This window comes from Sebastes umbrosus, chromosome 20, assembly GCF_015220745.1.
Source record: "Sebastes umbrosus isolate fSebUmb1 chromosome 20, fSebUmb1.pri, whole genome shotgun sequence".
NCBI classification, from domain to species: Eukaryota; Metazoa; Chordata; class Actinopteri; order Perciformes; family Sebastidae; genus Sebastes; species Sebastes umbrosus.
The window spans coordinates 15333250-15355569 of NC_051288.1; the positions used below are offsets into that span (position 1 = coordinate 15333250).

At 39.6% G+C, this 22320-nt stretch overlaps 1 protein-coding gene across 2 annotated transcripts in view; it reads right to left on the reverse strand.

Moving 5' to 3' along the window:
* atrnl1b (attractin-like 1b) overlaps nucleotides 1-22320 on the reverse strand; it is a 76506-nt gene that overhangs the window by 33753 nt on the left and 20433 nt on the right. For both annotated transcript variants that reach the window (XM_037754666.1, XM_037754665.1), the window contains 7 exons: nucleotides 22091-22282; nucleotides 16855-17091; nucleotides 15086-15223; nucleotides 12736-12829; nucleotides 3475-3527; nucleotides 813-907; nucleotides 521-599 (listed from right to left, as the gene is read on the reverse strand). In XM_037754666.1, coding sequence (XP_037610594.1) covers nucleotides 521-599; nucleotides 813-907; nucleotides 3475-3527; nucleotides 12736-12829; nucleotides 15086-15223; nucleotides 16855-17091; nucleotides 22091-22282 — 888 coding nt within the window. The remainder of the gene's footprint in view (nucleotides 1-520; nucleotides 600-812; nucleotides 908-3474; nucleotides 3528-12735; nucleotides 12830-15085; nucleotides 15224-16854; nucleotides 17092-22090; nucleotides 22283-22320) is intronic.

Genomic DNA, 22320 nt, shown 5'->3' on the forward strand with positions numbered 1-22320 from the left:
CTTTAAAGGTTGTTTTATCAAAATGTATTTTTTCTCAGACTCTGAGCCAGAAATCTCCACTTCAGCAGCACTTACATCCACCAAACTTTCCAGCTTCATTCCTATCTATATTCTGAAGGTTTTTACAGAGGGGTTTGCTCATACATCATTCACAGCCTGATTCATATAAGATGTTTTTATAGATATAAGGAGTGATAAAAAGAGATATCCAAAATGCCCTCTGTAAAAACCTTGGACTCTAATATGTCAACAAAATGAAACAAGAATTTTAATCTGACTTTATCTAATGTTCAGATTTTCAGTAATCAACTGGGGATGTTTAATGGTGTTATCTATTAGTTAAATGTTTTACCCTTTTCACCTGGGGTGTCTCCCCTTAAACTAAAACTAAACTTTATATAAACAGATTGGAATCAATGTATAAATAACATGAGCAAATGGGCTGTGTACACTTTTCCATCCTCGTCAAGGTCTCTCTCAAACAGTGTTTTTACAGCACAATAATAAAGTAATAAATTACCTGTTGATCCCACCGACCAGGTGATGTTGAGGTTAAAGTTGTTGGATGCATTAATGGACATGTCCAAGTTCTTGTTGGCCTTCGGAGGGAGAACATAAAACAAAATCAATGTAGTTAAATATAAGATAAACTGATAATATCCCACCAGAGCATCATTATAGTAGAGTACATCATAAAAGCAGAGAGATTATAAAAAGGTTATGAAATTCAACAAGGATTCAGGGAGCCTTGAACAATTTATGGGCTGTTCCAGACTTCTCGTCTCTGTGTCGGTGTATAACCAGACAGTTACCTGCTCAGGTGAGGCCATAAAGTTGATGGCAGTGTAGTGATTATCATCTTCTTGGATGAGACTGAAGGTGAACTGGTAGTCGATCAGGAGATTGTCTATTGTGAAAAAAACAGACAGGAAAGACAGATTTCATATCCTTTCCTATCATTAGACAGTAAACTGAACATAATAATAATAATAATAATAATAATAATAATAATGAGTGTGAACTTTCTGAAGAATACACACAATCTAAGCTGCCAGCTTACACTACTAGAGAGTCTGCTATGACAGCATAAATATAGAGAGATATGATCAAAAGAAACTTCCATGCCACAGACTGAATGATGGAGACAAGTGAAATCAAAATGTCTGTAATCAAATCCAATGACAGCAATCAGGGGTGTACAATTTTCTCATCAAGCAGAGAGCGAGTAGGAATACCTGACCCTGACAGCGAGCGCTCAAAATTCCCCTGCGGCGATTAATAAAGTATCAAATTATCCATTAATAGTGGTCACATATGAATTCACTAGTACATACTGATCTTTGATTGTATCCTCAATCACATTTGTACCATGGATGTTTATTCATTCATGTTTTGTTTGAAAGTAATGGGGCAGTAGATGATAGGTGTGTATGGACAAGAATCTGGCGATACGATACGTATCATGATACAGGGGTTACATTTCATTATTACACGGCTTTGTTGAATACTCGATTCTGATTGGTCAGTCAGAGCGTTCTACAGTCTGTTATTTCTTTATAGCAGACCGTTGCTATGTATAACAGACCGTTGCTATGGGCGCAGTTCTGATGTCGGACTCTGGCGGACCGTTTTTGTGTCAAATTATTGATTTCTTAAGTAAGTAGCCGTGTAATAGGCGGGATAATGTACAGCTAGCGGGTCATTGTTGGGAAATAAACCCATTAATTACCAATAATCCTATTAATTTATCAGCCTGACCTGTTTGTATAAATCAAACTATGTGGATTAAAATGATTTCTTTCTAATGCTCAGGTCAAATTGGGTGTACATCATTTTGTCTACGTGCGACACATCGCAGACAGGGTGTTCCTGTTTCAAAAATGAAATGTTAGAGATCTAGATGGACTGCATTGTTGATCTTTTAATGCTAAATATCATAATTTATAAATTAATTAATTCAGTAAGGGATAATGTACAGCTAGTGGGTCATTGTTGTGAAAAAAACGATGCCGCACCCCAACACGGAGAGGTGGTCTTGCATCGCCCTGGTTTATTTCACAACAATGACCCACTAGCTGTTCATTATCCCGCTTATTACACGGCTACATATTTAAGAAATCAATAATTTGACACAAAAATGGTCCACCAGAGTCCGAGATCAGAAATGCGCCCATAGCAACGGTCTGTTATACATAGCAACGGTCTGCTATAAAGAAATAACAGACCGCAGAACGCCGTGATTGACCAATCACAATTAAGTATTCAACAAAGCTGTGTAATAATGTGCAATATCAATATTTTATATGTGCAATAATGTGAACTTCAAGCATTCAGTCTGTCTACTATTATATTTAGTTTTTTACTGTTTACTTATTTATCATATCTTTACTGTTTACTTAATTATTTATTATATCTTGTTTTGTTTTTTACTGATGCTTCTTGTTGTTGCAGCCCACTTTGCTACTGTAACACAGCAAATTTTCCTGCTGTGGGGCTAATAAAGGAATATCTTATTTCATCTTTTAATGGATATTTGCGTGTAAATGGGTGTAAAATCAAACCTGACAGGTTTCTGTTTGATTGCATGCGTAGTTACGTATGCATGTGATAGTCAAAGGGTTTAAATAGAACAAACAGTTGTGGGAGACTGCATCAGTGAGAAGTCGACTAAAAATACACACTGTGAAGTAGCTGGATAACGTCACAGCATGTTAATCCATGCTCAATGGCCTTTCAGATAGTCAGGGGTGTCATGTTTACAATACTGTGTAACAGAGCTCAAGAGAAAGTCTCGGCGGTGTGCAGAGGTTAAAGCAAGCTCCGGGCTTTTAGCTCCCGTCTCCCCCTCATTGAGCCCGGTGTCAGGCTATGGCATTTCAAAAAAAGGGGGACAAAAAACTTGGCAAAGGCTCTGTTGTCAGTGGCAGAGTGTTGAAAGAGAGATACTGCCGCAGCACCGTGAAGGACATGCAAATAAACACACGAAGCACAAACATGTACAGCATACACAGGAATACCGGGGCGCTGCGTGTCTACATTTTTCTCTTTCTTTTTGCATCACTCACCTTGATATATTTCCCCTCGTACTTCGCATCAAACTAACATTTAGTCAACTTTTCTAAATTAATGAATGAGTAGGTGGGGTGATTGAGGGAGTGAGTAGACAAGTGGAGGGTTTTTACTCCTCCGTCTCCTTGATTAGCTCAATCACTCACTCCTTCTGATGCACTTGACATTTTCACGACAAGTCATTCTGTCTCTGAACAAGCGCCCCTGGTGCCAAAGTGCTAAAATGCTCCATCTGCCCTGAGCGGAAGAGTGGAAGTAGAGAGAGAGAAAGAGAGAGAGAGAGAGAAAGAAAAGCAGAGATAATAGCCAAGAATAATCAAGGAGGTGTGTGTGTGTGTGTGTGTGTGTGTGAGTGCGTACGAGCCGTCTCTACAGCAAGTAGCTGTCCAGTGCAGAATTACTCACAGTAACAGGTTCCTCTGAGTGGATTGCCAAGGTAACGGTTTTCTGAGTCACATCTGCAAGTGAAGAAAACAGAGAGAGGAGAGAACAAGATGAAGAAGAGCGCTAACAGATTGAGAGCAAGAATGGCTCCTTATCAGGAGCGGTGTACGCCAAGCAGCGCCAGCGCATTAGCTCCTGCTGTTGGCGCCTCATCAAGTCTCTTACTTCTGACAAAGAGGAAATAATCTGATAGTTTGCAAAAGTTAATTAGTTTTTTTTACTTTTGTTTATCAAAGCAACACAGTGCCATGCGACAAACTTTATGTACCACCTGATCACAGAGAGCGGCATCGACAAGTATTAAGTTTAATCCCTTAAAGTCCTCGGAGCAAACAGCACAACTTATGTAAATGAACTTGATTATTTGAGATATATAAATCCTAAATTGAGATGTGAAAGCCAAAAATCAAGAATAAGCACAAATCAAGGTGCTTCCTTTTTTAAGGAATGGATCAGATAAGAGGTATACAGAGATATACGGAGAAATGCAAACTTCATAACAGGTTAGAAAGAGCTCGGGGCGAGTTTAACTTTGTCGTGTTTATTAATAATCAGAGCTTTAGGATTCAGACTAGATAATCAGAGCTCGGGGTGAACACCATCACAACGCTCACAGGGCATGACTTGTTTACCTTTGATTGCAAAATGATCGCCCTGTTACTTTTGATTCACCCCTCGATTCATAGCCTTGTTAAAATTCTTTTTTTTTTGGAGATAAGCCAGAAAGATCCGGGATAATAACTCTGTTATGGAGTGAAGTTTAGTATCCAAAGTATTAAAGTGCAAAATATCTCTTAACCATAACCATAAATATCTTTTACAACAATTAGCATGTAAACAAAACCTAAATCTTAATAAAAACAAACTAAATAAGACCTTTTTTAGTTTACTTTAAAAGTTTCCCTTTTAAACTTGGGTCTCTAAATATTCTGTCTCAAATGTTATTTACTTTATAACTTGGGTCTTGAAATGTTTTGTCTATAACTTTATTATTTTGACGCTTTTAATTGCATGGTTCTTTTGTGTAAATTGTTTTAACATTGTATTATGATTGTTTTACACTTTTTTGACATTTCACTGTATTTCACTGTATGAATTAAATTCATAATTATTGTTTTAAAATGCTACAAATAACCCTGATCAAGACTATATTTGATCATTTCTTGCATCATTTGTTTACATCTACATGGACTAAAAAGCTCTTCAACAGAAACCTCATACAGGACACTAATGGTCTTCACGAGGGAAGAAATACACAGTTTAATATCCCCTTTAAAGACCCAGAGAAGCAAAAAAAAATACTTTTTCCAATTCTTATGACAACACAAATATAAAACTGGGACAAATAAGACACAAACAAAAGGTAGTCATTTCCAGATAAAAAAAGAACTATAATTACCCTGTGCTTAACCCAGGGTTTGTGTTTGTAGCCAGTGTGAAATGACTGTAAGCCCAGGGCCAATGAATCTGTAACTCCTGCTAATGAGGGTCCAAACCCAGGGCTAAACACGGTGTGAAAATTGGACAATTACTGGCTTCCATTTACCTCCAATCCATTGTTGTTAGTTGACAAACTGTCCTCACAAATAGCAAATACACTGAATCTTGACAATGAAAAGATGCACATCTTTAAACCTTGCAGTGATTCACGGCTGTGCATGCTGTATGAACTTGATTCTGCAGAGCTGGATTAATACGTTTCCAAAGTAACAGCCTTTACTCAGACTTTTTCTTATGCATTTGTTAAATAGAAGGTTATGAATGAGTTTCTTAGGGTCCTGTGAGGTCTTGCGATTTGCTCAAACCACCGCAGTTTAACACAACACACAATTTTCACACAGATATCGTGGCATCAGCCAAAATACTCTGACTTTTAAATTAAGTGCTGCCGAGCAAAATGATTTAACATCCACAGAGTGCGATCGACTGTTCCGCGTGTGCATGAGTGTGTTTTATCAGGCTCATGGCTTTCCAAAGGCCTGTAATGAGGACGAACATATGGCAGCGTTCATTGGATTACAGTGTTCTTCTTTATCTCCTTTTTAATGCATCTCTCCGCTCCATCTCTCAATATTTATCTGTCTCCAATTCACTCTGAACTGCTATGTCATCCCTCTGCTGTAAGAAGAATTGCACTAATAAAGTGAAAACGGCGTTAAAACATACGAGATATCCATTATCACGATGATTTCGTTTCCACGGTTGTTTTATCTCACAGACAACCAATTAGAGTTGCTAGAATGTGCATATCAGAGGCGGTGTTCGAGGAGTCACCCGGCAAAGGGGGGAAACGGAGCGAACCAGCTGAGAGACACCAACGCCACCGAGGAGGAGGAGGAGGTGGCCGATAGTGATGTTACGTTAGTTAGCGAATGACTCTGCCTCTAAAAATAACGCAACATCGGTTATTTTGTCGCATTTTGGATTCACGAGACAGACGCTGTCACCATCGACGGCATTACACACACACACACAAATTTGTCAGTCAGATGTGGGTGGAGACGACACATCCGACATGTTCCAACACCTTAAATATCACCGAGGAGTAATACAGGCACAACGTAGAGTAAAAAAAAGTTGGAACTTGAGCTCATATTTTAGCTCTGATTTAGTTTTAACCCTCATTAGACCCATTTTTGTCTTTTTAAGGGGTTACTGGGGGACTTTAGGGGGAGATAGCAGGTCAACAGTATATGTCACATAGAAGTGGTGTACACCATCTGAAAGCTGGGAACCTGAAGATTAATTTGAGATGCAGCTCTGTCTGTCAAGTTTTTCTAGTCATATATCAGAAATAAACATGAATTAATAAAATAATGAATGAGTAAAAATAAATAGTGTATAAGGGCTGAGAACATTGTGATAGAAGTATATGATGGCCATTCCCATGCTCTATTATGTCTCATAAGTTGTTGCAGCAATTTTTGGGTTGATACATTTGTTCCAAAGATTTGGTGCTAAATTTAACCATTTCTACCACTCGAGAATTGATAAAAAATGATCAATAATCTCTCCAAAATACCACATTAAGACACCAAGACCTTGAGGAACACCATAGAAAAAGCTATGCTGGTATTTGACTTCAAAAACTTTTTTGACATTTGGAGATTTCTGCAAGAATTGCATTTTTCGGCGATTAGATGGCGAGCTCTTCTGTTATAGAAACTGCTCAGAAACCCCCTTATTGTCAATCTACCTCGGAAAGCCATCCATCCTCTCAATGCCCTAGTTCTCTAGTTTGTGGTTGTAAGGTTTCATGAGGCTGTGATTATCCTAGAGGTCACCACAGGTCAGTTTATACAGCGAGGTCAAGTTCCAAAAAATGGTCTCAATATATGAAATGGCTACTATGGGGACTAACATCATCAAAGATTAATACAGTTGAGCTCATTGGATCCACAAGATTCTCAGCTTTACAGTGATACCCAATTGATGTAATTCCAAGACTGTTTAGGGACCCCAGTATGCAGAAATATTCAAATACACCATTTTAGAATAGGCAAAAATAAACACATTTATACTGCATTCAAAAAACTGCATGTTTTTTTGCCCAAAACTGCATGTGATTATCATAAAGTGGGCATGTCTGTAAAGGGGAGACTCGTGGGTACCCATGGAAGCCATTTTCATTCACATATCTTGAGGTCAGAGGTCCAGTTCACTTAGCTTTAGCTTTAAGATAGCCTGCTAAAGTGACTACACTACACTGTCACAACAACAAAAAGTGACTTAAATTGTCACTTATCTCTTGTCCTCAACAGTTGTTTTCCTGGAGCTGCTGATTACTCACAGGCACTCAGAGCTACATGCATGTTTTAACAATATTGAACTGATATATCTACCCAGGATGTCCTGAAGGACAAGCATCGCCGCTCTGAATGATCTAATGGGGGGGGCAGGACACTGAGCTGGGGAGGAGCCAGCTCCGCCGCTCTCACTGTTAATATTAAACAGGCAAGGACAGGACGGTAGAGTGCTCTTTCACCACGGTACAAAGGACGGGGGGACAAATGCCGCCACAGGCCTTTTGAACCTTACAGAACATCACTCCCGGGGCGTTTCAGCTGCCTGGCATTTGCGGATGGCAAAACACACACGCGCACCCGCTCGTCGTGAAGTGTATAATGCAACTCCCCTACGCTGTATCTTAATTTAATCTACACCTGCATGCATGCGTGCACACATCTGAACTTCAGGCAATCCCCCCCCCCCTCCACTGTATCTTAATTTGATCTACTTGGAACCTTTGTCTGTGCTTGTGCACACACTGGGATTAAACAGGCACACACACACACAGAGAGGAAATGTGCTATGAACATATACAATGTCCTTCACACATACACGGGCCTGGAGCAAACATGTACACTCCTCAGAGCTACCTCTCCAGCACAAGAAGAAGAATCTTGAATAATGTATGCATCCAAATGAGCGCTATAATAAGAAATATTTCCCTAACCGCTCTTGTTTGACTCATCACCGTAACGCAGCGCCGTGGACCCTCATCAATTGTTTACAAAAACAATTCTATTCTGCACCGATGCACCCTCCCGCTTCATTACTGCGGCTATTATTCGGCGGTCCTAATGGCGTTTCGGTGCACGCATGTGTGAAAGCGTGCATGTGTGTACTGTTGTGTGTACACTGCGGTAAAAGACAGAGTACCCTTGTGTGGAGGTCTTTGTTTAAGGGTTACTGCTGGGGATGGTGTGTTGAGTGGTCGGGGGAGAGAGACACTGATTACAGGTAATGAGACACCGGAAATTACATTACAAAAAAAGAGAACACCGCAACTGTTAGTCAATGCACACACGCACTAATTAGATTACACTTGAATAAAATTGATTACTAACATGTTTGAATGTGAGGAAAACATCTTTTGAGATTAACACTGAAATAGCAGTTGTTGATTGTGACAACGCTAATCTAATTACAGTCTGAATGAGCAACATATTCTGGTGGTTTATGTTGCTGGCTAACTTTTTAAAGCTGATAATCAGTAATGGGCTGCAGGAACCGTTCCCATAACTGGCTCCAGAGCTGTATGGGCACATCCTCCTTGCCTCTAAACGGCTGATGATGATTGGCCTGCTGGTGCCCGGCCCCGTTCTGATACGCCGCTCTGATTTCGTAGTGTAGTCGTTTGTGTCAACTGTTAGCCACCTGCTACTCGAGTGCCGCTCGCTGCATTGTGCTGCACTGCGTTCCATCTGGTAGCAGAAATTAATGTGACATTTGTGCAAAGTGTCATTTATTTACTGTCAAAGTCAACGGAAAAGCACAGTTTTTTTAGCAGAGAGGTCTCACTCTCCCCTCCAGCCCCACTTCATGTGTTCTCTCACTCGATGGGTTTTTCTTGCGTGTTGTGTTCCCAAGGCTTTGACGTCATCTCCGTTGTATTATCCGAGACATGAACTTTGTGTTAATGATGCACTCACTTTTTTTTCTGTTCCAACATGTTGGTCGTCAGCACTCAGAATAACTACCAGGTTTCTGTTCTATTGGCTCCTATGAAAAAAACTGCTCCTAACACAAAAGGGGGTAACAGGTATTGATCCTTGTGTGCTTGATATTTCTCTGAGAAAAAAAACAATATTGCCAGATACTGAGTGTTTAGAGCAGCGAATTCATGACCTGAATACAGGTTGGATTACTACAGTTTATATCAACCACTATAGTATAAAAGTATAGATGTAATCATATGAAAATGCTGCAGATTATGTACATTTATATTTTCTAAATCACAGACAATTTTCTTCTGCACACCAGCTAATGCAAAAACATGATTTTCATACAGAGCATGATGCCTCTAACATGTTTGTCCACATGTAACTGTGTGTAAATTGTGTATTTTTTTCCATGTGATACGTGTAAATGTGCAGGCTGTGAAAACAAATTTCCCCCTCGGACAACAAAGCTTAACAATGCGAACAGCTGGCAAAACATATGGTTAGGTTACTCCTTATGAAAATTAATTTTAAGGGAATTTCAAGTTGGGTGTTTACGGAACATTATTTAAAGTGATTATAAAAACAGGACATAGAGAAACCACAACTTTGAGATTTAAACCCGAAAGGTTAAAAGGGTACCATGTGAAGTTTTTGACGACTAGTCCTTTTTTTGTTATGAACGAGCATGCGGAGAAACCATTCCACAACAATTTAGCCATCTTAGGGCTGCCCCGTCTTGGTGGATTAGTCCATTAATCGGTCGTTTTGGTCATTTTTTATGCTTTTTTTCATGCTGAATGACTTATTTCCAAGAAACTTTTGAGCACATCTCTGGTAAACACAAGATTTAAATTGGTGCTTTTGTGTGATTCTTTGTGGTGAAACTCAGTTTTACAGATCTGTCGATTAAATCAACTAATCGTATGAGTGTTAGTCGACTAAGAGTTTCTTTCAAGGACAGCCATAAGCAATATACCAACAAAGGCAAGGAAGAAGAACAAGACTCAAGACCTCAAGATACACACAAAGTGTTTTGGTGAGAAACAGAGCTTTTGTTCACAGGGTACCTTTAAGGGCGTCATGACTACTGTATGTGACTTTTGCTGACTAAACTGTTATTGGATGCGCACACTTTTTCTTTTTACTTCTAGTGCGTACTGCAGCTAACTTTACAAAGTATGTACTGTTGCATGCAGTATGCATACAACTGGGACATACTACTTTGTCATAACATTGCGTCTTGAACTTTGACCCTCTTGCTCGTGTATCCGATATTTGTGATATCTGTCAATGAGCTGTCATCTGTCTGTAGGAGCTCTCTCGTCCACGGCTCAGTTAATATGACAGATCTTCCTCTGCACAGAGGATTGTGGGTCAGAATAGCCAGAGAAGCATCCTGGCTTGCACACTGCAAAATGTCACCGATGCATTTGACATACTGTGTATTATTTGGGACATACTGAATCTTTTTCTAGCATACTAAACCATATAGTAGTATTGGTATTGGAACGCACCAACTGTATTCAGCGAGAAAATGTGTCAATAGAAGCAGTATGACACGTCCAAAATCTGACTAAACTTTAAATTATTTTTTTATCAAAAGGCTTCAGATTAATTTAAATTTGGTGTGAAATGTGTAACTGAACACATAACAAATTACAAAATCTGAACACAGGGAAAGTGAATATGTGACTTTGATCCAGTGTTAGAGAGATTTTGAGGATGTGATTTGAGAGACAAAGAGAGAGAGAGAGAGGAAGAGAGAGGGAGAGAGAGAGAGAGAACTCAAAGCATGGTGTGTGGGTGTGGATGTGCATCCGTGTTTGCCAGTGACCCCTCTATAACTCTTACTGCATTAAGGGTATTAAAAACATCAGAGTCCATTCTGCTTACAACTGGGAAAGCAGACAGCTAAGTGGAGATGGTCCTCCCACACTGGAGGGGAATCCACTGTGTCAGCAGAAATTGTGCTGGGAGGTGGAATTTCTGGCCAGTAATGCCAACTGATGGTTTTCTGTTTTTATACCGGCACCGAATCGTTACAACATCCAATCCTCCACATGAGGAGGAAGAGATCAGGAATCAATGCTCATGAACTTTGACCTCACAGTCTATGAATCCCATTATGTAATTAAAACAAAAGGGTTACTGAGAGTTAGGGCTGACCCGAACGCTTCGAAGCTTCGAGCGTTGCCATGGTAACCGACCTCTAAATCAGTATGGTGGAGATACAGACAGACAGAAGAACATGTCAGCCTGCTGCGCTGTGCCGCGAAGTTTCGAAAACCCTCGAATATTCGAAGCAAAACAAAAATGGTATTCGGCACAGCCCTACTGAGAGTCAGATTGTCAGGATTCAAAATTAGGGCTGAACGTTATGGAAAAATAATCAAATTGCATTTTTCTGGACCAATATTGTGTTTAATTATTAAGTTTTTTAAAGTATCTTCTGTATTATTCACTATACACAAGCAATAGATCATTCTATACTATGACCAACACAACATTGGATACACTCAACATATAAAATGCTCTTTCATGTATGCCAGGCCTAAAAAACTTCAATCCCAGTAGAATATTATAACTTGCAACTTCAAGCCTTGTAAACATGTATTATAATCAACATCACATCTTAAATAAAATCTGCCAATCAAAAACTAAGCACTGTGGAACAACAGGCCTGGTGTGAACATCAATAAATGAAAAATAAATATGAATCTTACTGATCTCTCCAGTCAGTTACATTAAGAAATCGAACAAACTAAAGTGCACTTTGACTATAGCTCTACCACTATAAAAGAATTTAGATAACTTAAAGCCTCATAAACACGTTGTTATAAATTCCTGCTTCAGGTATGACTGCTAGCAGCTTTTACGATTTGAAAATTGCTCTCTATTACCTCGCAATGTCGGTTTGAATGCGATTAATCGTTCAGACTTGTTTCCATTTGATGTGTATATACTTATCTAGAATGTATACTTATTTATTGGTGTCTTTTGGACTTATCTATGACAGCACTCCAATACCAAACAAATTTAACTGCTCTAACAGAATTAAAGCGACAAGCACACTGATCTAATCCTAATTCAGTATCTGTACAATAGTAAGGATTTGTCTTGGAAAAGTAACCATTTGGTAGAAAGAAAAAAAACTCTTGTGGGTCCTTACCTTGCATTGTGATATATTATAATTGGTTTCAATGCAATGTTATCAATAATTTTGTCCGTTTATATTAAATCACAAGCAAGGGGACTGACTAGTTCTACTCCAACTTTCATGAATCTGTATTTATCCTGTTTAAGGGAGAGTTTGTAACTCGGTGTCGTAACAGAAGCTCTGTTCATAAATATGTTGAAATCGCAGAACCAATATTCAGGTTTTTAAGGCAAAATATCACAAACAGCACACGACACCCTCCCATATGTGTCTGTCTCACTTGTCAAAATGGGTTTCCCTTAAAATAGCTTCGAGCGTTTCATCGTGGCTTCAACCCAAGTGATTACTGGCCCGGTGACAGGCGGCCCCAGAGACTCACTTTTGATTGACGTTACCTCAAGACAGTGAATTTCAGTTGGAACATTAACGGCGTATATCTCTCGTTTGACCTCTCTGTCGCAGATCTGAACTTTTGAAAATGGGGTGAACTGAACTGACCTAATGTGGTACTAATATAAAGCTATGCTCTGAAAATGCAACCATTTAGAAATCTGTGAGGCACTTCTGTTATTTCCATGTGTGTGTGTGCGTGTTTGTGTGTAAGCATGTGGTACTCACAGCTGGCACTGGTCTCCTTTGATCCCCTTGGTGGTGCAGAAGCACTTGCCAGTTAACACCTGGCACACACTTGCATGACCATTACACTTACAGGCTGGAGAGGGGCGACAAAACACACAGAGAAAAAGGAGAACAGAGGGGACAGAGACATTGTTGATTAGCATCAAACAAAGCTGAAAATGTGGATTAAAGTGAAGCTTTGGTTTGCGCCCACAGTTTGTGATTGCCAACATCGGTTTTAAAGCTTTGAGCTCAGGATCTCCTGAGGGCACAATAAACCGTACAATTCCCACTACCTTGCCTGTGCCATAACAGTTGTTTTCGCCCACTTTTAAGCACCGGCGCTAGCAGTTTCCCATTGCTCGCAGTCGTTTGTGCTAAGCTAAGCTACCAACATCTGTTCTGCTGTACTGAACACGCACAGATGGAATTGATATTGATCTGGGTGAGAATGGTAAACAAGTGTATTTCCCAAAAGATTGGCTGAACTTCAAAGATCTGAGGCATGATGGAGAAAATATGCCCCCCCTAGATAGGACACCAAGATACCCGCTAGGCATTGTGTGTGTGTGTGTGTGTGTGTGTGTGTGTGTGTGTGTGTGTGGAATATATAATAAACAGTGCAGCAATAGATGTGTGAATTGGCTCCTTAAGTGCTTCTAGTGTGGCATCCTTTCAGGTTTGCACTTGCAGGACAGACAAACTGACCTATTTGCATTCAGTTGACTGAGCTTTAACACACTGAGGAGGTGAATTACAGAAGGGTCAGTGGACAACCGTGCTAAACCTCCTTCGTAGCGCGTTTCCCCAAGATGCTATATGTGAATATTTCCGGCGACAGGACTGCTTTTAACTGGAGTGTCGTAGCACTTTCTCCGACACTTCTCGCTATTGACAGCTGGTGATACCGAAATTTAGTTAGCCCACTGTGCGTAAAAACAAACATTGAATTTGCAGTGGATCCCCTCGTCTTCACATTAAAGACATGCAGTAATGGCACATAATGATTTTGTGCCATTTCGTCCTCAGGCCTCCCGAAAGAATGAGAAAGAATATTCCCTAGACAGATGCTCACGTGTGTAGTTTCACTTTACAGGTTACAGATATAGCCCATACATTAACAGATGGTATCTGAGACCATAAAGCTCCCAGGTGTGTGTGTATGTGTGTGTCACAGTCTGGCAATTCAAACAATAGCCTCCATGTAATTTCTCAGGAATGCTATTCATGTCTCATAAGTGACAGGGATTGTGGGGTAAAAGCTCCGCAACCAGTCTTCAGTCAATCCCCAATTTATTGACTAAACACCCTGAGAGTGTTATCAAATGCACATGCAGTCATTTTATATGAAGTGAAATGCCCGTTACTGTGCTAACAACCTAATGTTTACACCCATTCCCCACATTAAATTCAGAAGGCATTATGTGCTTTTGCTTTGAAAACAAGAACGCTGTATAAATTATGGGCTGCAGTCGCTCACGGAAAATGTATTCTGCGTTGAGCAGGAGACACGGATAATAAATCTGCATTATGATGCGATTAAAAAAAACTCGATCAAAACTGTTTTATATCCAGAGAGAAGAGTGTACCACACCCTGACAATTAAATCACTGCAGATATGTTGTTGGAATTTCTATCATGTCTTTATAATGTTTGTACAAAACAGTCCTGTGTGTGTGTGTGTGTGTGTCTGTGAGTAGATCTGTTTATACAGAATTAAGATACATGACGCATTTCTATTTTCAGCAAAGCAAGGCTTCAGGGTGTGATAAACCACAGAAACACGAAGTCAGTATTTGACCTTCAGCTTCACCTCCACTTCCCACAGTGTACCACATCTGCTCTAATGTCAGGAAAACACAGTTAATCTTTACTGAGACTGGTAGTTTACACTGAGCTTTTTTGCCACAACAAATTTAAACCAGCAGAGACCAGATGTCTGTTTTTACCTTTAGTCATATTTCACTTTATGAAACCAACATATGGAGGAATATTTGCATTAATCAAACAGGACAAATTGTCACCAATTCTTATCAATACACAACAGTGCCCTCTGTTGGTTAAAACGTTGCATTACCGCATGTGTATCACGCAACATACTAATTAAGAATCCAATAAGTGGATCATATTCCTCTAAGAGTTTAATTATCATTAACACACACAGCGTCTCCAGTCCAAATAAAAGAAAATAGAGATTTTAATTTTGGGTTGTTTAAACTTGACTGAAATGAAATGTATACAGATGATTAAGAAACGATTAAAGGGGGTTAAACTACATCAGTTGACTGAACAAGTAAATCCATTAAGTCTCATGTGTGTGCAGAATAACTCATTTTCTGCGTGCACTCACCCTGGCATTTGCCGCCATTGGTCGGGTCTCCATGGTAACCAGGCATGCAGGTCTGGCAGTGGGGACCGGTGGTGAGGTTGCGGCACTGTTCGCACACGCTGCCGTTCACACACGTGCTGTGGCCGTTGCACTGGCACGCTGGGAAAGAAACGAGAAAGCAAGGTCAGAGAATATATTGAACTTTCTGCCTTTCAACTGCATATTTAGGAAATAAGTGAAGATGAAATGTCAGATCGTAACACATTGAGCAACCACAGTTAATGTGTCCTTATTGTGGGTTATACTTGGGGGCAGATTATCTCTATGATTTGGGACAAGAAGGGTGAATTTCTGCCAACATGCATGCAGTCACTCTCCACCCTTCTGTAAGTTGTTGTCTAATTCACACAATCATTTTCATCTCGCTCCCTGTAGCTAATAAAGGATTTGACACCAGCCCAACAAGACTTACACCTGGGGTTGTTGTTGTTGGTGTTGTTGTTGTTATTGCTTCCTGGAAAAGCCACAGACCCATTAGAGCTGTCAGTAGCTCGTGTCTGCCATGTCATATTAATTACTATTTAATCAACACTTGCCTTTTGAAATATTTTTAATGGCTGCAACTTTTAATGAACCTGCATCTATGTGTCCTATTGGAAATACAAATTAGACATCTAATGGAAAAAGAGTATAAAAATAAAAAGTGTTTATTAGGGCTGTCAAAGTTGACGCAAATTCGTTTTAACACCACTTTAAAAGGCGTTAACGCAATCGATCTTTCGGAGGTTGTAGCGGTCTCAGTTTTAAAGCTAGAGTGAAGACACTGGCATCATATGAAACTCGAAAACCTATGGAATCCATTGGTACCAACCAATTGTCATACTATCTTCTCTGAGGAGGTTAAATAACGCCAAAAAATGGCAAGGAAAAACTGGCATGGCCATTTTCAAAGGGGTCCCTTGACCTCTGACCTCAAGATACTGTATATAAATGAAAATGGGTTCCATGGGTACCCAGTCAAGTCAGCACACTGACAGCTGTTGTTGCCTGTTCGCCATGTTATGATTTGAGCATATTTTTTATGCTAAATACAGTACCTGTGAGGGTTTCTGGACAATATTTGTCATTGTTTTGTGTTGTTAATTGATTTCCAATAATAAATATAAACATACATTTGCATAAAGAAAGCATATTTGAGTATTAAATACTAGTTTGTGATTAATCGCGATTAATCATGGACAATCATGCGATTACATATTTTAATCGATTGAAAGCCCTAGTGTTTATTTTATGTAAGACGGAAGTTAACCATGTTTGTATTGATTTTTCACCAACAGTAAATATGGATTTTTTTTTGTAATTTATTCCACCTTTGAGAATGCAAAAATAATTAAAAACACCAAGCTTCACACCTAAAGGCTTAAACCCTTAATTAGGCAAAATATCACTAAATGTCACTCAGATTTCTCATGGTTTTTACACATTATTGATACCACTGAGCCACTGAGCACGCCTCACATTCTCATATTACAACCATCTCTGAGCACATCATCGTCTTACATGACGTGGTCGAATGAACCGAGGGCTTTAATGACGGCATTAAATGGCTCATAGAGTCAGCAGGGAGGGATTGGTTGCATAGGGAATCTGTAACAGGACTCCTCGATAAGAACGTCTTTTTAAACTTAAGACGTGACAGTCGATAGGTAATAACAAACCTCTCAAGAAGATACACTTATGACGCATGATCTGTAATTTCAGTAAGACAAAACAGGAAGTGGATCCCTTACCGGGGCAGTGAATGAAGGCCCACTCGTAGCCTTTGTCTTTGGGGCAGATGCCCGGCTCCAGGATCATGTCCTGGGACTGGACCTGCTGGCCCTGCTGCTTCGCCGGTCTCTTCATTGGCCCCCGGTAAGAGCCCTCCGTGCACAGGCCCTTCCCAGTACTGCTGGGATCTCCACACCAGCCGCACTCAGGCTGCTCCAGGCATTGAGAACATGTCCGCAGGCCTGTGCAGTTCTGGGCTAAAAGGAGAGACGAAGGGTGAGAGACGTGCTACCAGTAACATACTGAAAAGTTTCCATTACTGTTGCACTCATCTGCCCTTTTTCAAAAGGATTTAAACCCCAAAGTGTTTGTTGTCTTTGTTTATATTCTTTTGTTAGCCACATTTGTAAAAATTATTTACCAGCGTAGTCACCTTGAAACAAACAGCAGAATGCAAATTGTAACAACAATGTTGCCGCAAACAAAATCCTGAAGGATGTTGCTTTCAGGATTTTATTTTCTAGGAGCCTTTTTAAAAACGGACAACTTCAGTCATTTCTTTAGCCTTTAACAGGACCCACAGATTAAGGAGCATTAATGTGCTTTGCACTGAAAACACAAGCTGTCGGGATAAGAGATTTGAGAGCACATAAAAAGATAAGAAGCAAGTGTTGAGACGGTTGATTGAGAAGGGAAAAAGCCATAGAAAGAAACAGAAAATGTGTCAGCAAACCAGGGCCGGTGAAAAGTTTGTGATTCGAGCAAAGTTCAATGAAAGGCTTAAATGTGATGTGTGAAGTGGCAGCTCACTCTAAACCCAGAAACCCAAGGGAGCGATGCTGTTTTGTCAGTACGGGGGGGGACGAACTTTCAGGCCACTAAATTGCTTGACAAGTCTCAGCTCCGCCACTTGCCTGCCAGACAGACACACTTGATGGGAGGGGAGGTGGGGGGGAAATGCCACTACTATTTTAAAGAGACAAACACTGAGTGCTTTTACCTCAGTTTATGTCAAACAAATCTCCAGCTATCCTGCTAATGGATGTGAAACCATGGCAACGCGACAACAATCAGTACAAAGTAAGGCCATTTAAGTTTGTTTTGATGACAGCACGCAAGTGGCAGATTTCTCACTAACATACCGTTCGGAGAGAAAAAGAAGCAGCTGGATGAGGACTTTTGTCTTGGCACAGCACACAAGCGTGTTGAAATGATAAAAAATCTGCCATAAAAACACATTTTCCGCACGGATTTCGACAGATAAATCAATACGTGTGAATGTGAAATCTGACGCCTGGAGCTGGTGCATAAACTGGATGGCGGTTATGACTACAGCAAAACATGTGTCGCGTAACAGTTTTCACCAGCCAAGCAAATATAAACCTGCCTTCCTAGCCCCGAGTCTCTCGACAACACTGTCAAGTCTGAGTTTATTTATGGAAGCTTTCAGGTGCATTTTTTTTAAAAAGTGAATGAGTTTAACTTCAGCAGTCAATCACAAATGACATCAAAATGTGACTTTTGAGGGAAAACTCCACTCTGCTGTCCAACGTCTCCTCTCAGTGGTTACTTTTGCTTTAATCTGTGTCTGCAGGCTGTTTCGCTGCTAGCAAAGTGCTCTTGCTGGATTTCACAGACTACAAAGATTATTGATCTAAATGACAACCTCACCTCCTCAATATTTTTTTTCTTCTGTCTGACAAATGTTGCTTTAAACCAACAAGTATCCTTACAAGTATGTGGACTTGTAGATCCAATAATGCAAAGAGTTTTACTCTCCGCAGCTTAAGAAGTTGTTTCTCTAGTAGGGATGCAAAACCGAACTGTAAAAAAAAAAACTGTTCAATGACAAACTGAACCGTTGCACCACTATTAAATACAGGCCTGCTAATTATTTGATGGGATGTATAAAATCAGTGTTATGGCTTCATATAATATAGAAATATCATTCAATCAGTCAATCTAATTATATATTTTAGAGTACAAACACATTGGAAATGGTTATGTTATTATTCTCCCTAATGTACAAAACAAACCGAACCATAACTGAAACCGTGACCTAAAAATCCTCTTCAAATATGAAGAAATCTAGTTTTTTAAAGACCAAAGCATACTAGTAGTGAATATTATGATGGCAGAGATACAGAGTTATCATTTGCCATTACTTTCTAATGGCTTATTTTGCTATAAAAACACCATAAAAACACAACTAATCAACGAATAACAAGCCTAATGTCCCAATTTTAACAGCTGTTTCTCGGCTAGGGATGCAACAACGACTGTTTCCATAATCAGTTAATCTGCAGATTATTTTCTCAATTAATGATTTAGTTTCCTCTATAAAATGACAGAAAATTGTGAATTAGAAATTAGGGCCAACGATTATTTTCATTGTCGATTAATCTGTCTATCGTATCTGTATTTTCACGATTAATCAATTAGTTGTTTGGTCTATAAAATGTCAGAAAATGGTGAAAAATGTTTCTGAAAGCCCAAGATGACTTACACTTAACCTTTATTAGATATGCCATATACTGTACATACAGGTACATACATGAAATTTGACCTCTGCATTTAATCCATCCTCAGGAGCAGTGTGCTGCTGAAAAAGCTCAAGGACACTTTGATATGCAGACAGTAGGAACGTCCTCAAATGTCTTGTTTTGTCCCTAATTCAAAGATATTCAGTTTACTGTCATAGAGGAGTAAAGAAACCAGAAACCAAACTAAGTGATTAATCGACTAATAGTTGCAGCTCTATTACAAATTATAAATGCCCAGAGCCCAAGGTGATATATTCAAATAGCTTATTTTGTCCCACCAACAGTCCAAAACACAATTTTACCATCATATATAACACAAAAAGCAGTACATTTACTGTGTAAAAACTGGAGTCTTTGGAGCCATTTTGGCTTGAAAAATTACTGAAACAATTAATGTATTATCAGAACAGTTGCCGATTAATTTTAGTTGATTCAGCTCACCTGCTGTACGTCTAGTCACCTACAGCGTAACTGCAGGAGCTGAAACAGTGGAGTTGATGTGGGGAGCACACAGACCGGTCCTAATATAAAAGATCAAATCAAGGACCAAGGAAAAAAAGGCTACGAGGAAAACGGGAAAGTCAACTCGACCTTGCATGTTTAAAATTCTGTCTGAAGTAAATGCAGCTTCAGGGGATTGGCTTTTTGTTGATGAAACAGATAGACGGTGTGTTCACAGCAGAGATGAGACGTTGATGCGTTTGGTCTGACTGTTTGATCTGGTGAGATAACGCCACGCAGAAGATGAAGAGGTATTTTGGATCACGACTACTTACATGGCAGGTAGAAAGAGAGAGAAAGAGTCCTTCTCCATTGCAAAGCAACAAACTACCAACTATTTAGTAACTCACAAATAATTACTATTTGTTTAACATCTACTGTGAGCAGAAAATATATCACAGTCTGCCCTTTCAAAGCCTCCTGCAGGTAATGACGCTACAGGGCATTTTATCCCTCCATCTATGGTTTTGAAGTACATGTATAGTGTACTCAGCATAAAGAAAAGCCTCTCTACTCTATGCACTGAAAATGAGGAGAAAAGAAGGTAAATAAGTGAGGTAATTCAAGACTTAAGTGATGATTGAACGTTTTAGAGTGAATGTGAAGGAGCAAAGTCAGACAGAGCAAACAGAAAATACAGAGAGAATTTATAGGATAACCTCCTCTGTCCTTCACGCCGAAAGGGACAAATTCCTCAAGACAAATATCCACAGTGCGCGGAAACGTCTCAGGGTTACCTAACACCAGCTGACACAAATGAATTTGAGACCGCAACCTTCAGCTCCCTAAATTTGTTACTCGCTAAACTGATCTGAGATGTTTTTTACGATGTGACACAACCATGGGGATAATTCATACATCACGCAGCACAACAGCAGCGACCTTCAGGTGAGGGAGCTCTCTGATCAACTTACCACTGTGAACAGTTTTACCTCTGTCCAGTACTCATTTCATTTACTTTCAGACATGATAACAAAATAAGAAGAACAAAAGGAAGCAGAAGTGTTTTGTTGTTCCAAGATATTGTTTCATGTTTAAGCCTATTACTCTAATTATCCATCCAACCCTGATGGGTAATCCCCCCCTTTTTTTTTGCTGCTTTTTCGCTTGTTTCGAGTGTATAGCACCTTGTAATCTGTGTTTTATGAAGAATTTAGAGGTTAAATTAATTATCACATTATTTTGTTATCCCCAAAAGTGCTTTATGTACTACTCTAGAAAACATTTACAGGATATTCAAGGATGAAATGGCTTCAAACTGTGAAATGAGCTTTGCACATTTTTTAATTTCAGTTTCATTTTCTATCACAGTGGTTCCCAACCTTTTTCCTTAAGGGACCCCTTTTCTGTCATTGAATAAACTGACGACCCCTTAGTGACATATTTATGAATATTTAATATTATATTCAATGCATAACAATAACAGCACAGAACAACCGGTAAATTGTACAATTAACCCAAATACTGAACGCAAGAACTGCAGGAAGTTTGTTTAAAACGAGCAATTTGGATGAATTTTGAGCAGATTATTTCCTGTGGATATTACATCACAGATGATTTCTGTTATTTTTAGGAACGTTTAACACAAATCTCTCATTCTATATTTTTTTTTATATATATTTTTTTTAATTTTACATACTTAATAGGCTTATTTTGTATTGTATGTGCCATTCACATCATGCTTCTCTTCTCATTCACAGAGATAGTTTAAGCTATTTGTAGGCTTCTCTGAAATCTGTTCCTTAATACGTGAATGCAGTGGCGTAATGGAGGCTATACGCAGGTATAAAGCCATCGGAATATATAGGAGAGTAAACCTACTTCCTCCTCAGTAACCTACCCATCTACAAAGTAGTACACCCACCTCATCAACGACCACTACACCACTGCATGAATGTCTTTAAGTCAGCTAATAGTAGGAGTTCATCTGCAGCATGGTCACCAGGGATATCTAACAGTTGGGGCGACTATATGCGAGAGTAATTGGCCATTACAAGAGGTAAAAAACAGCTTCCAAAGCCAATCACGGGAAACTAATAACATTTTCCCTTCGACACAAACACCTTCCACTTTAAGCTGTTTTCCTCCCGTAACCTCCTTCTGGCGGTGATGAATATTGACTGCTTACAGAAGCCAATCTGGGAAAGCTTGTTGCCGGCCACCTTAATACCAGACTATAGACTATAGATTCAGTTTAGTAGAAGACACTTACCCACACAATCTCCAGTCTGCCACTCCAGACACTGGCCATAAGGAAAAGAGATGACGTAGGCGGTGGAATCGACGCAGCGCTGCGCGCTCCCGCACCACATGCACTCCATGGCCTGGCTGGTACAGTTGGCGCAGTTGGTGTGCAGCGAGCACGGCTTCTTACAGGATGGACGGGTACTCTGATTGGGGTTTCCTGTAAAGGATAATGAGTCTTATTTTCAAATCAGACTG